This window comes from Toxotes jaculatrix, chromosome 17, assembly GCF_017976425.1.
Source record: "Toxotes jaculatrix isolate fToxJac2 chromosome 17, fToxJac2.pri, whole genome shotgun sequence".
Lineage (NCBI taxonomy): Eukaryota > Metazoa > Chordata > Actinopteri > Toxotidae > Toxotes > Toxotes jaculatrix.
The window spans coordinates 14,386,201-14,398,626 of record NC_054410.1 but is presented as its reverse complement, the minus strand read 5'-3'; the positions used below and the strand labels follow the sequence as shown (position 1 = coordinate 14,398,626).

Genomic DNA, 12,426 nt, shown 5'->3' with positions numbered 1-12,426 from the left:
TTCACAGTGTGGCCGTCAGTAATCTGTGTGATATAGTGTGGTGTGACTCACAAGGTTTCCCTTTTCTGTTGTCTTCTACCAGGACTCCAGTCAGATTGAATTATTGAAGGAGCTGCTGGACCTACAGAAGGACATGATCGTTATGATGCTCTCTCTTCTCGAAGGTTGTCTTTTTAATGACTCAGAGACCATATGAGCTGTGCAGGCAGTGTTAGTTACAAAGATATTGTCTCTCTTTTTTTTTTTTATGACTTTCTTCAAACAGATTTGTTGGCTTGGGATGTATTCACATATTTACAGCAGCAGCTTTGCTTAATCCTTATGGAGAGTGTTGCTTATGTTTACTGACAGACCTTGCTGTGACACATTCTCCGTCACTTCGCAGGTAATGTTGTCAATGGCACCATCGGCAAACAGATGGTGGACACCTTAGTGGAATCTTCCAGCAACGTGGAGATGATCCTAAAATTCTTTGACATGTTCCTCAAGCTGAAGGACTTAACCACTTCAGACAGCTTCAGGGAGTACGACCCTGAGAGCAAAGGGATAATCTCAAAAAAGGATTTCCAGAAGTCCATGGAGAACCAGAAACAGTACTCCCAGTCTGAGATCGAGTTTCTTCTCTGTTGTGCCGAGGCTGATGAGAATGACATGTTCAACTACGAGCAGTTTGTGGAGAGATTTCATGAACCTGCCAAGGACATTGGCTTTAATGTCGCTGTGTTGCTAACCAATCTGTCTGAGCATATGCCCCATGATGCTCGCCTCTCAACGTTCCTCGACCTGGCTGAAAGTGTTCTCAGCTACTTTGAGCCTTACTTGGGTCGTATTGAGATCATGGGTGGAGCCAAGCGCATCGAGAGAGTCTACTTTGAGATCAGCGAGTCAAGTCGTACCCAGTGGGAAAAGCCTCAGGTGAAGGAGTCGAAGCGGCAGTTTATCTTCGATGTTGTCAATGAAGGTGGAGAAAGCGAGAAGATGGAGCTGTTTGTCAACTTCTGTGAGGACACCATCTTTGAGATGCAGCTGGCTTCTCAAATTTCAGAGCCAGACCCGGTGGAGCGCCCGGAGGAAGACGAAGAGGACAACCAGAGTGTGCTGGAGAGCCAGGAGGACGGGGAGGAGGACAGCATGATGTTGGAGTCCTCCTCTGCCTTCACAATCGCCTGCATCTCCTTGAGAAAAAGCCTCTGCCACTTCCGCCAAATGCTAACTCTCAAGAGCATGAGGCGACAGTACAGGAAATTCAGGAAGATGAGTGTGAAGGAGATGGTGCGAGGCTTCTTCTCTTTCTTCTGGATGATCATCAAAGGGTTCCTCCACTTTGTCTACAGCCTAATTTGGGGTTTCTTCCACATCTTGTGGACCACCATGTTTGGCGGCGGCCTCGTTGAAGGCGCCAAGAATATGAAGGTGACAGATATTTTGGGAAACATGCCCGATCCCACTCAGTTTGGCATCCACGGAGATGTGTTAGAGATGGAGAAGATGGAGGCGAGCGAAGCGTCGGCGTTGGCAGAGATGGGTCAGATGGCTCAGGGGGACGTGGCAGAGGCAGACCTGATGGCTGAGTTGCTGAACATACAGCCCAAGAAGGAAGGGAAGCATGGGGCTGAGCCAGGGTTGGGGGATGTGTCTGAGGTGGTGGTGGGGGACGCTCCGTCTATTGCCAGTGCTGTCAAGCAGAAGAAGGCACAGGTCAGTAAACACATTAAATCAAATGGAATGAGGATAGCTCTATTCCAAAGCACACCTTAACTAACAGACACAAAAAACAACATTAATATAGGCGATTTAGTTGAAGCACATTTATGATACCAGTGCAACCTGTTAAAGTAACTGATCGTCAAACAATGTATTTGTTACAGATGGCTGCAAAGAAGAGGGCCGCAAATGGAGACTACAAATCTGATTCGGAGAAAGGAGAGTGAGTGTTCTTCATTTGTTCATTGTTCATCCTCAGTGGATGGTGTATTTCTTTTGATTTACTCTTTAAGGGAGTGTAGCATCCTTAAACGTTTTCTGATGGCATACAGCGTATTGGCATGTTTTGCTATGTGACACATCATCAGACGCCTGCTCACTGATGGAGTCAACTGATGGGAAATAGTATATTAACAAATATGTGTGTAAAAACATTATTTGTATTTATAAAATAATTATCTGTATCTGTGCTTCGGTAGTTTTGTTCTTCTCATAGGCCACATGTATGGATGTGAGTGTGTATCTATAACCTCGTGCGGCATGAATCAGTGTGTCACTAAAAGAGAATGTATTGTTGCAGTTCAGAGGACGGTGAGAAGAAGGACCACGACAAGGCCAGAGACGAAGCCCCTCCAGAGCACTCTGTGGAGGAGAAGAAAGCCCCGAAGAAGAGGCTCGGCCAGAAGAAAGAACCACCGGAGGCCTTCATGGCCAGCTTCTTCGCTGGCTTGGAAATCTACCAGACTAAGATGCTGGTCAGATATTTCCCTCACAGCTGTCTTAAAAAACATAAATCTGATGTAGCTTAATCAGCAACAGAGCACAAATTAGCTGCATTTAAACAACTCATATCCAAATTATTATTTTCACAGAACTACCTTGCCAGAAACTTCTACAACCTCCGCTTTCTGGCACTTTTCGTCGCCTTTGCCATCAACTTCATTCTGCTCTTCTACAAAGTAAGTTTAGAGTTGAGACATGATACTGTATATTGAGCCTAAGTATTACAGATTGTTGTAAGTGCTTAGGTGACTTAAAAATGTCTCACTGTCTCTTTCAGGTAACCGGTGATTACTCAGATGATGAAGACCCCTGGAATGGTCGGGGCAGAGCTGGGGATGAGGAAGACGAAGGGGCGCTCGAGTACTTCGTCCTGCAGGAGAGCACAGGCTACATGGCACCAACGCTTCGCTGTCTGGCAATACTACACACTATCATATCTTTCTTGTGTGTGGTGGGATATTACTACCTGAAGGTACAGTAACACTCACAAAAACACATCATTTTTAGTTAGTTTTCACATTAGATGTAGCATTCTTGGCTGGGGTGGTGTAATAATACAGGAAAAAGAGCATTTTGTTTTCACACATTAATTTAGCATTTATGCAATTGAAATAAATAGGATGTAAACGTACTGTATTTAAAATGTTTTACAAGATTTTTTTTGTATTTTTTAAAACATCTCAAGAATGGTTTTTAGTCCTTGGTTTAAGACCAAGCTTTATCTTTCATATTCACCGACATGCAACATACTGTGATCAAATGTATGTCATATCCTTTTCCGGACCAATGATGCAGCCAGATTCTCTGTGTACCAAAGGTGCCGCTGGTGGTGTTCAAACGTGAGAAGGAGATCGCGAGGAAGTTGGAGTTTGCCGGCCTCTACATCACTGAGCAGCCGTCTGATGATGACATCAAAGGACAGTGGGACAGACTGGTGATCAATACTCCGTGAGTCAGCTGCAGTACAGTTATACATGAGTCATAATCTTGTATAAACAAAGGTTTAATCCTCTTTTATTTATTTATTTTTTTTTTCAGTTCCTTCCCAAACAACTACTGGGATAAATTTGTCAAACGCAAAGTAAGTGGCTTATGTAATTTTTTTTTTTTTTTTTTTTGTGTAATCTGTTACGTACACAAAACATAAACCAAATCTGATGATATTTATTAAATGTCAGTTACGGTGTCAACTCCTCCTCTGTCTCTGTTTTGCTGCTATTTGTAGGTGATCAAAAAGTACGGAGACCTGTATGGAGCAGAGAGGATAGCAGAGCTGCTGGGCTTGGATAAAAGTGCCCTGGATTTCAACCCTACAGAGGAAACTGTCGCCAAGGAGGCTTCATTGGTGTCATGGTGAGAGATGAGACTGATAAAATGCAGACAGGCTAGAAGTGCTTAAAGCAGAAATAGAGGTCAGATAGAAAATATGAACCTCTCAAATCAACCTCTCTCTGTTGCCAGGTTGAGCTCAATCGATACAAAGTACCACGTCTGGAAAATGGGAGTGGTGTTTACAGACAATGTAAGTTTGAACACAAGTTGGGATGATTAATTGCTTTGTTTTGTGGTTTTATGGATGGCTGAGTGAATAATTTGATGGATGGATGGATGGTTGTGTGAGATGACTTGTGATATTACGACCGGACGGATCAATTCTGATAAACTTCTCATTTTTATTTTTTTACCAGTCTTTCCTCTATCTAGTATGGTACACCACCATGTCTATTCTGGGCCACTACAACAACTTCTTCTTTGCCGCCCATCTGCTGGACATCGCCATGGGCTTCAAGACCCTCCGCACCATCCTCTCCTCTGTCACACACAACGGCAAACAGGTGAGGATGAGGAGGTGGATGCAGGTCTAATTCTAAGCAGCAGGGGTCACTGCAGAGTTAGTGGTTGAGGTTGGGTTGTAACCACTACCCCTTTATTCCCTGATGTGCAACTACATGCCAGAAACCACAGTTTCCATGTTCTGATGGCATCTTGGGTACTACTAAGGTCAACGGTCTGTGCCAACCAAGCCTTGACATGCTTGATTAGCTTTACGAATGGTTATATAACAGGTGTCTGCTCACCTGACTAATCAACTTTTAACTCTGATATGGTCGACCAACTCAACATGCAACATGTCCCCACTTTCTGTACATGGTTGACAGGTATCATACATATGGCATGTGTGACCTTCTGTGCAACATGTTGAGGGATAATGGATGTTAAAATGATGCTTGGGGATCATCTAGTGAATAATGTACGTGCTGTGTTGATCCCTGTATCTTTGCATCTCTCTGTCATGAGATTACAGGAAGAACTAAAGCAAAAGGAGGAGATGTAAGTGAAGGAATCAAGGATGAATACAGTATACTAAGTGGGACTTTAGATGCCCTCAGTGTCCATTGACATTTGAGTTCAAATGGCTCAAATGCCTTCATTTAAATCTTGTTTGGGGCTGTCAGTTCTTGCAGGGATGTCGACTGACCAGAGGCACAAATCAAAATTTAATGTCACCTTAATCCCCAAGGGTGGCAAAAGGCTCAAATGGTGAGGCCCCAAGGAATCGCCTCCCACACCTCCCACACACTGCCTGCGGGCAGATCAATCGAGCTGTCAGTCCAAATGCATGCAGTTTACCGCTGCTTCCACTGTTGTTGCTGTTGAGGTTCACTAGTGAGTCGATGTGGGATCTGATTCAGATGTTAAAAAAATAAAATAAAAAGGCTGCAGTTTACCTTTATTTACCATAAATAGCTGAATGTTCTCATCACCTCCACTCATTTGAACTTTTCCCTTCTCACAACCTGCTCTTCTCTCGCCACGGGCAATCCTCCATCGCGTTCCTTGTGAGGAACAGGCTTTTTTTAGAAAAGCCAGCAGCTCTGCTCCAGCTGTGTCCAGTGTATTTCTACGTAAAGTTTAAACGAGACCAAACTGACTGATTCCTGTGGGGTTTTTTTCTATAGCTGGTGTTGACTGTGGGCCTGCTGGCAGTTGTGGTCTATCTCTACACTGTGGTGGCCTTCAACTTCTTCAGGAAGTTCTACAACAAGAGCGAGGATGATGATGAGCCGGACATGAAGTGTGACGACATGATGACGGTGAACATTAGTCCCATACTTTTGAAGAAGTGCCTGTTGATTAAATTCCTCTTTGAACCGAGGATCCGCCTCACATTTGTCCTGACCCTCCCTCTGTGTCTCCTCAGTGCTACTTATTCCACATGTACGTTGGGGTGAGAGCAGGAGGGGGCATCGGGGATGAGATCGAGGACCCGGCCGGTGACCCTTACGAGCTGTACCGCATCCTCTTTGACATTACCTTCTTCTTCTTTGTCATTGTCATCCTCCTGGCCATCATCCAGGGTGAGCTCAGGCACTGTACACACACTTTTTTCTGTGCTCTTGTCCACCAGACAAAACTCCTTCTAAAATTACTTGATTTTTGAAACTTACTATATGAATGTTTAAATAAATCTAATCTCTTTGCAACACTCCATATCACAGTAGTATATCCATATTACACTCCATACTATATTTATAGGATGTGAGGAGTGTAAGATTGTGGCTGCATTGATTACACAGATACTGTACAGTATATATGATACGCTCATAGACAGTCCTTCGTGTCTGCAGGTTTGATCATTGATGCCTTTGGAGAACTGAGAGACCAGCAGGAACAAGTCAAAGAGGACATGGAGGTGAGAAGAGATTTCATTCTCACCCAACCTGTGGAGCACTGAACGGGAGGAGAGGTCAAGGGGAGGCAGGGGTGAAAGAATGATGACCTGCATTGTCTCAAATTGTAGTAATCTGCAATATTTTACAGAAAACATACCCCTTAACTTTATCACTGTCTGTCAGGAAAGTCATTTCCTTTTCTTTCCGTGCATGTCTACTTTTGTTTTTTGAGCTCTCCATCTCTCTTCAGAGTTTTTTAAGCAACAGTCACTCAGGCCAGATGAAGATCAGAGTGCACTTTTGGTCAGATTTTTGGTCGTTAAAGAGATTGCAGTGACCGGGGAAAACAAATATTTAGTTTAAAATATGAGTAATGCTTCTGGGAAAAACAGACGAGTAGGTAAAGGTCCTGCTCTCACTTAGCCAGATAACCCCGACAACATCATAGGGGTTATTTTCTCAGACTTTAAGGAAAATCCAGCAACATCACGGGATGAGTAGTACTAACCATGACGAATAAACTGACCTATATGTGCAAAATCAGTGGAGTGCCCCCCCCCCCAAAAATAATGCAAAATCTTCTGTTGATTAACATATCTGATATACTGAAGCACAAAAGAGAAGAAGAGAAAACAAAAGAGAGTATGTGCTTTAATCATCTCTTCATTTTCTGTCCTCAGACCAAATGTTTCATCTGTGGGATCGGCAATGATTATTTTGACACAACACCTCACGGCTTTGAGACTCACACCTTACAAGAGCACAATTTGGCCAACTACCTGTAAGTATCTCCCTTCGAATAATTTTACATAACCTTTAACTACAGACACATTAATCATTATCGTCATCTTTCCCAAACGCGTGCTGCCTCTTTTCTGTAATTTAACCATGTGATTGATGGCTTCGGCACATTACCACAGCATTAGGGCCAAAGTCACTAATAGCTGCAGTGATCCAGAACACTACATCCCTTCAGGTGCTCTTTCCATTTGTCTCTGTGTTTCCCCTGCACTCTCTGCTTATCCAGTGCTTCTCTATAGTGCCTGGCCTGTGACAATAGAAAGTCTCAGTCCATTTGCACTCACAGTCAGCTGGCCAGAGGATATGAGAGCGACCTCATTATGTTGCTTCATTACTATTTAATGCCATGAACTTTATTGGAAAATAGGGTTGTGATAGCGTGCTCTCATACAGTATTCATCATGATTCGGCATGCTGTGATGCCCACAGAGATACAGCGGCCTGATGCCATTTACACTTGATTTGGGAAACAACAGGTGATTCTGTGATGGAGATGGGATGGTGTTACTTTGCTCAGACACTTGCGTCAGAAATTGTGAAGCCTAACCAATGTGACATTTCCTGTGATTTTAGAGTTGAAGGAATTGATCGTGCCTCAGTAAAGCTTTTCTCTCTGTTCTCTGTTTTAACTGTGATAAGATGTTCAGGTGGGAGAATGTGAAAGTTTGATGTGACATTTTTGTATTGTCTCATTGGCTGTTTTTTTTTTTTTTTTTTTTCTTCCCCCTACTGAAAGGTTTTTCCTGATGTACCTTATCAACAAGGATGAGACAGAGCACACTGGCCAGGTACAGTATCATGCTCCACTAATGACCTTTCTCGGAGGAATCTTCAGTCAATCAAAAACAATAAAGCAATTATTATCCTGTCAATGGTGGAGATACTGTGGGCGGGGTGAGGGGTGATGGGGTTGCATCTAAATATGTAATTATACTGACAGATATTGTGGCTGAATCTAAATTATATTTAAATGATATGATTGTACCAAGCATTACCACTGACCTATCTTGTTTCTACACCAATAGAATTAGATTATATAATGTAGTGATGTAATGAGTAACTTGCTCTTGCAGTCCTGCCAGAGTTCCATAGATAAACTGACCAATTTTGGCTCATATTTATTATCTATAGTATTACATTAGTTGTAACCCTATTACTTATATTCACTTATCAGTGACATTCAAAAGTGCCATTATATTAATTAAAAGCATAGCTATGCTAATAATGACAAACTGCTTTATTTCTTCAGAACAATAACATCTACCTACGATATGTCTGAAATTGATGTATAAAAAGACAGTGTTGGTCTTATGAGGAGCAAAAAGACACAGTGTGGCGTCTTCTTCCACAACACCATCTTTGACCAACCATCTTTTCTTCTGTTGTTTTGTCAACTCTCCAAATTCCCGACACTAATTAACCACAGCGGAATAAATTTGACATAAACTTGGCTATCATGACAGTTGTCATTATATTCTATGCAGTGTTTCCACTGGCTGAAACACTCCCGTCCTGCAGTTTGTTAAGACAGTGTTAATTATGTAAATTATAATTAAAGTCATGACTCTTGCAATTTGAAAATTAAACTTTCAAATTGGAAATTTGGATATAAAAAAGATTAATTGTTCATCCCTAGTCTGTGCCTGTTTTGTATGCATGAGATTATGTCCAAAAGTTGAACTGAACTTTTCTTTTTTTTTTGAGTAACACTTCAGTGTGTTTTTAATATGTATGTGTGTGTTTGTGTGTGTGTGTCCAGGAGTCGTATGTGTGGAAGATGTACCAGGAGCGATGCTGGGATTTCTTCCCAGCTGGAGATTGCTTCCGCAAACAGTACGAAGATCAGCTTGGATAGAGCAGATTCGTCTTCTTTATTCTATCCATATTAAGTGGGCTCCTGAAATACGTAGTCCTATATGCAGCTGATGGACTGAAACACCGCACAGTCATCCCACCGATGCTTTGGACTGGCCTGAGAAGAGACGAGGCAAAACTACTTTTTATCTAAAATAGGAGAAACATCTCGTGCCCATGTCAGATGTACCTTTGTCACCGTTGGTACAGTGCCAGTCTGTGAGGAAATGACCTGTAACTTGCCCTGACATTTTTTTTTTTTTTTTTTTTAGTTTTGGGACTTGTTTTTGACAGCATGTTGCCTTTTACTCCACATAACCCCAAATCATTGCACAAATTTTTTTTTTTGTCTTAATTTTATTTTTTTTTTCCCCCAGAAACACTGGGTTGTGTGGAGTTATGGGACAATGTGTCGTTCACATTATGCACAAGAACCCAATTTCAATATTTTGAGAATGTTGAACTTGAGACTTAATGCCAAAAGAAAAGCAGAGGAGTACAGCAGATTTACGTAGTGTGCAAAATGTGATATGGAAAAGTTTTTTTTCTCAGATGTTGTAATCTTATTGAGATGAAGTTTTAGAATGAAGTGATAAAAAGGTTTATTATGTAGGATTAAAAAATGCCTAAATTCTTTCATGAAGTGCCTTACTGTACTGTATCTACATTACAATGAAGCTATGCAAAACTTTTGTTTTTTCTTTATTGTATGTAAGTACAGTAATTTTCCTGGAGCAGTGTCGAGTAGCTGTCCAGATACGTAGTTTGTGGCTGAGATTTTTCATTTGAACATGGAAGAACAGCATTGGTTTGATTGTTTGACTGATTGATTTGTTTTTTTGCTGAATGCAGAGTAACTGCAAACGTTCAAGGTACGAAATGTATAAATGACACATTTCAGAATTTACTGAACACCTTCAAACAAGAACAAAAATTTAATTGCTATTGTATGGCCATTTGTATGTAGTAGCTTTGCTGATCTGTGCATTTCTTTTGATGGAAAAAATAAAGAAATCAATGCAAGAAATGTTAATATTTATGATGTTCCCTGGTATCACTAAACACATATTTGATATGTATGTGGTACATATTCCACTAATCCAAAATACATTTTAATTTGTTCTTGAAACTGCTATATATATATATATATATATATATGTGTGTGTCTGTGTGTGTCTGTGTGTGTGTCTGTGTGTGTGTCTGTGTGTCTGTGTGTCTGTGTAATAAGTTTAACAAGTTAGTCTTGAAGCTCTGACTCATTTCAGCCCCTAAATCAGCAAGATGCGACATCTGTCTCTGCAGCTAATCCCCATCTTTTCAAAATAAGATGCCTACTGTGTGCAAATAGCCTTTGGCTTTTGTTCTGTTAATCTGACTTGCCCAAAACCTCAAAGCTATATCATAAATGTGACCTTCCTGCAGCTTTTAATTACAGTGTGGTAAGAAGCAGTGGCTGACTAGATTTGTAGTTGGTCAGAGAGGTAGGACAGGGCCTCAGCAGGCTGCATGATGGGAGTTTTAGCCCTATTACCCATGGTGCCACCTGTCAGCTCGCATCATGTCACCACACCTCAGGCACCACACAGTGCTGCTGCCTGCTGCTGAGAGCAGCTCTGGCTCCTCAACTCCTCAACTTTCGCCTGCAACAGCTCTGGCATGTTGACTGGTGTTTATGGTCCTAGCAAGTTGTGAGTGAATTATATATTTTTTTTAATTAAAAGGTGACTCATTCCCATTACTCTTAAACACATTGAGTCATGACTGCAAGATTAAAAAGCCACATTTATTACTAACTGTATTAAAAACCTGTGACTGTCATAGTTTAGTAAATATTTTGAAAATATTGTTTTGTGTGCACTGGGTAAAGCAAAGACAATATCAGAGGAAACTCATTTTCAAGTTTGAGATATTATTTTCTATGCTCTAACAAGCAATGGAGCTCCCTCCTCATTTAGAAGGTAATGTCGCCATTATTGCAACAGGAGGACACAGTAATGTGTGAAATCACTGATATGATCATTTTCAGTAATTTGACATAATGAAAGCTGCAGGAAGCCATTCTCAACATGAAATAGCAACAATTAAGCCATCAAATAACTGCAGACACAGAATTATACCTAGGAAATTCTAGTTTGCTGATGTTGAGTTTGGTGGCAGCAAAATGAGGTTAGGCCTTTAATTTTCATCTCAAATGGCTTGTTGAGTGAATTCATCCATAGTAGTAATTGAAGATGTATTTGAAAGATTAAACTTTTTCATACTTTGTAGTATCATGGTTACATTCTGTTTCTAACAAACCAAGCAAGCGTGGAATATGATAAGACACTGCATAAACAGCCAACACATTATCGTATAGTTTTGAGTAATTTCTCCTGTGTGGGCGCATAAAAGACATTTCTGAAAGGTACGTTTTATTAATTTTTTAAAAATATGTATGTTTGTGTTCTTGCAGAGAATTAGATGAGAGAATTGATACCACTTTTAAGGTTATCAGCTAAATGTACCACTACAGCCAGGAGGTATATAAAAAATAAATAAATAAAAAAATTTGCCAACCAGCACCCAAAGTTCCATAATTAACTTAATTGTTTAAAAGTCTTGGAAAAAGCCAGGCTTTTGAAAAATCCAGGCTCACTGTTCTTACCCAGTTGCTAAAGTAGAACCAATACGTCTGCTACGCTATCATATCTAGCTCACATATCTCGTGCTCCAGAGCCTTGATCTCCAACATAGAGCCATGATAAAAAAGGACACATGGCCAGGGAGTGACACAACCCAGGGGACAATTTACACTTCATTCTTCATTCCACTGTCCTCTTCAGGTAGAGGACCGGGCACCTTTTTCTAATCTATATGACTCTAAAACTTCAACAAAATAATTATTTGTTTTATTTATTTATTTTAAAATTACTGTTAGACTAAACTTGGAGGAGGGATAATTTGGAGATACTGGCCCCCTATCTGTGCCACATTGAGTATCCAATATATTTTGTGTAATCACACAACAAAAGCCAAACTCTTTGCACTGCTGTAATGTCTGACCTCTGTTCTCCTCACTCTATGATTCCCGCAAATAACCTATTGCTGATGTAATGCGGCTGAAAGTTGTATCCGGTCTGTCATCCCGGGCCCCGCGTGGTGCACAGTGCTGTGGAGTGACAGATAGGTCGGGAGAAAAAAGAGAGCAGCTTGAGTCACAATCCGTGCTGTCACCTGCAGCCGGCGACCTGCAGTGAAACCGCCAACTGGTGACAAGACACTGCATATGTTCCCCTTGATGCATCCTGTCAGCGTATGAGCATTTTATGCAACATCACAAGGCAAACAACACCTTAACAGCCGAACCAGGTAATGTATCGAGAATTTCCATCGTTTCCATCTTCATTAAACAAGTTTAATCGCCTCTAACGACACCACTAATGGACAACTAAATTCCACTTTGTCTTGCAGATTTGTAGAACAGCATGCCGCTGTAGTTCAGCTGACAGATTGTCATGAAAATTGATGGCCTGCCCAAGTCATTTAAACAATGCCAAATGTTGTGGGAGTCGTCTGCATTAAATGATTTTAGACTGGTTTCATTCAGCTCTTGACTTTTTCTAAATCTTGA

General features: G+C 41.2%; 1 protein-coding gene across 1 annotated transcript in view; it reads left to right on the top strand.

The window, feature by feature from the left end:
• The window catches only part of LOC121196816 (ryanodine receptor 3-like), a 71,822-nt gene extending 62,026 nt beyond the window's left edge, over window positions 1-9,796 (top strand). Inside the window, 17 exon segments of the mRNA XM_041059950.1 lie at window positions 83-164; window positions 386-1,698; window positions 1,869-1,927; window positions 2,285-2,459; window positions 2,577-2,724; window positions 2,793-2,959; window positions 3,305-3,435; window positions 3,526-3,568; window positions 3,713-3,840; window positions 3,949-4,009; window positions 4,176-4,322; window positions 5,448-5,582; window positions 5,690-5,846; window positions 6,117-6,181; window positions 6,842-6,942; window positions 7,699-7,750; window positions 8,722-9,796. Of these exon segments, the coding sequence (XP_040915884.1) occupies window positions 83-164; window positions 386-1,698; window positions 1,869-1,927; window positions 2,285-2,459; window positions 2,577-2,724; window positions 2,793-2,959; window positions 3,305-3,435; window positions 3,526-3,568; window positions 3,713-3,840; window positions 3,949-4,009; window positions 4,176-4,322; window positions 5,448-5,582; window positions 5,690-5,846; window positions 6,117-6,181; window positions 6,842-6,942; window positions 7,699-7,750; window positions 8,722-8,817 (3,060 nt within the window). The 3' untranslated portion in view covers window positions 8,818-9,796.
• Window positions 9,797-12,426: the final 2,630 nt, after the last annotated feature.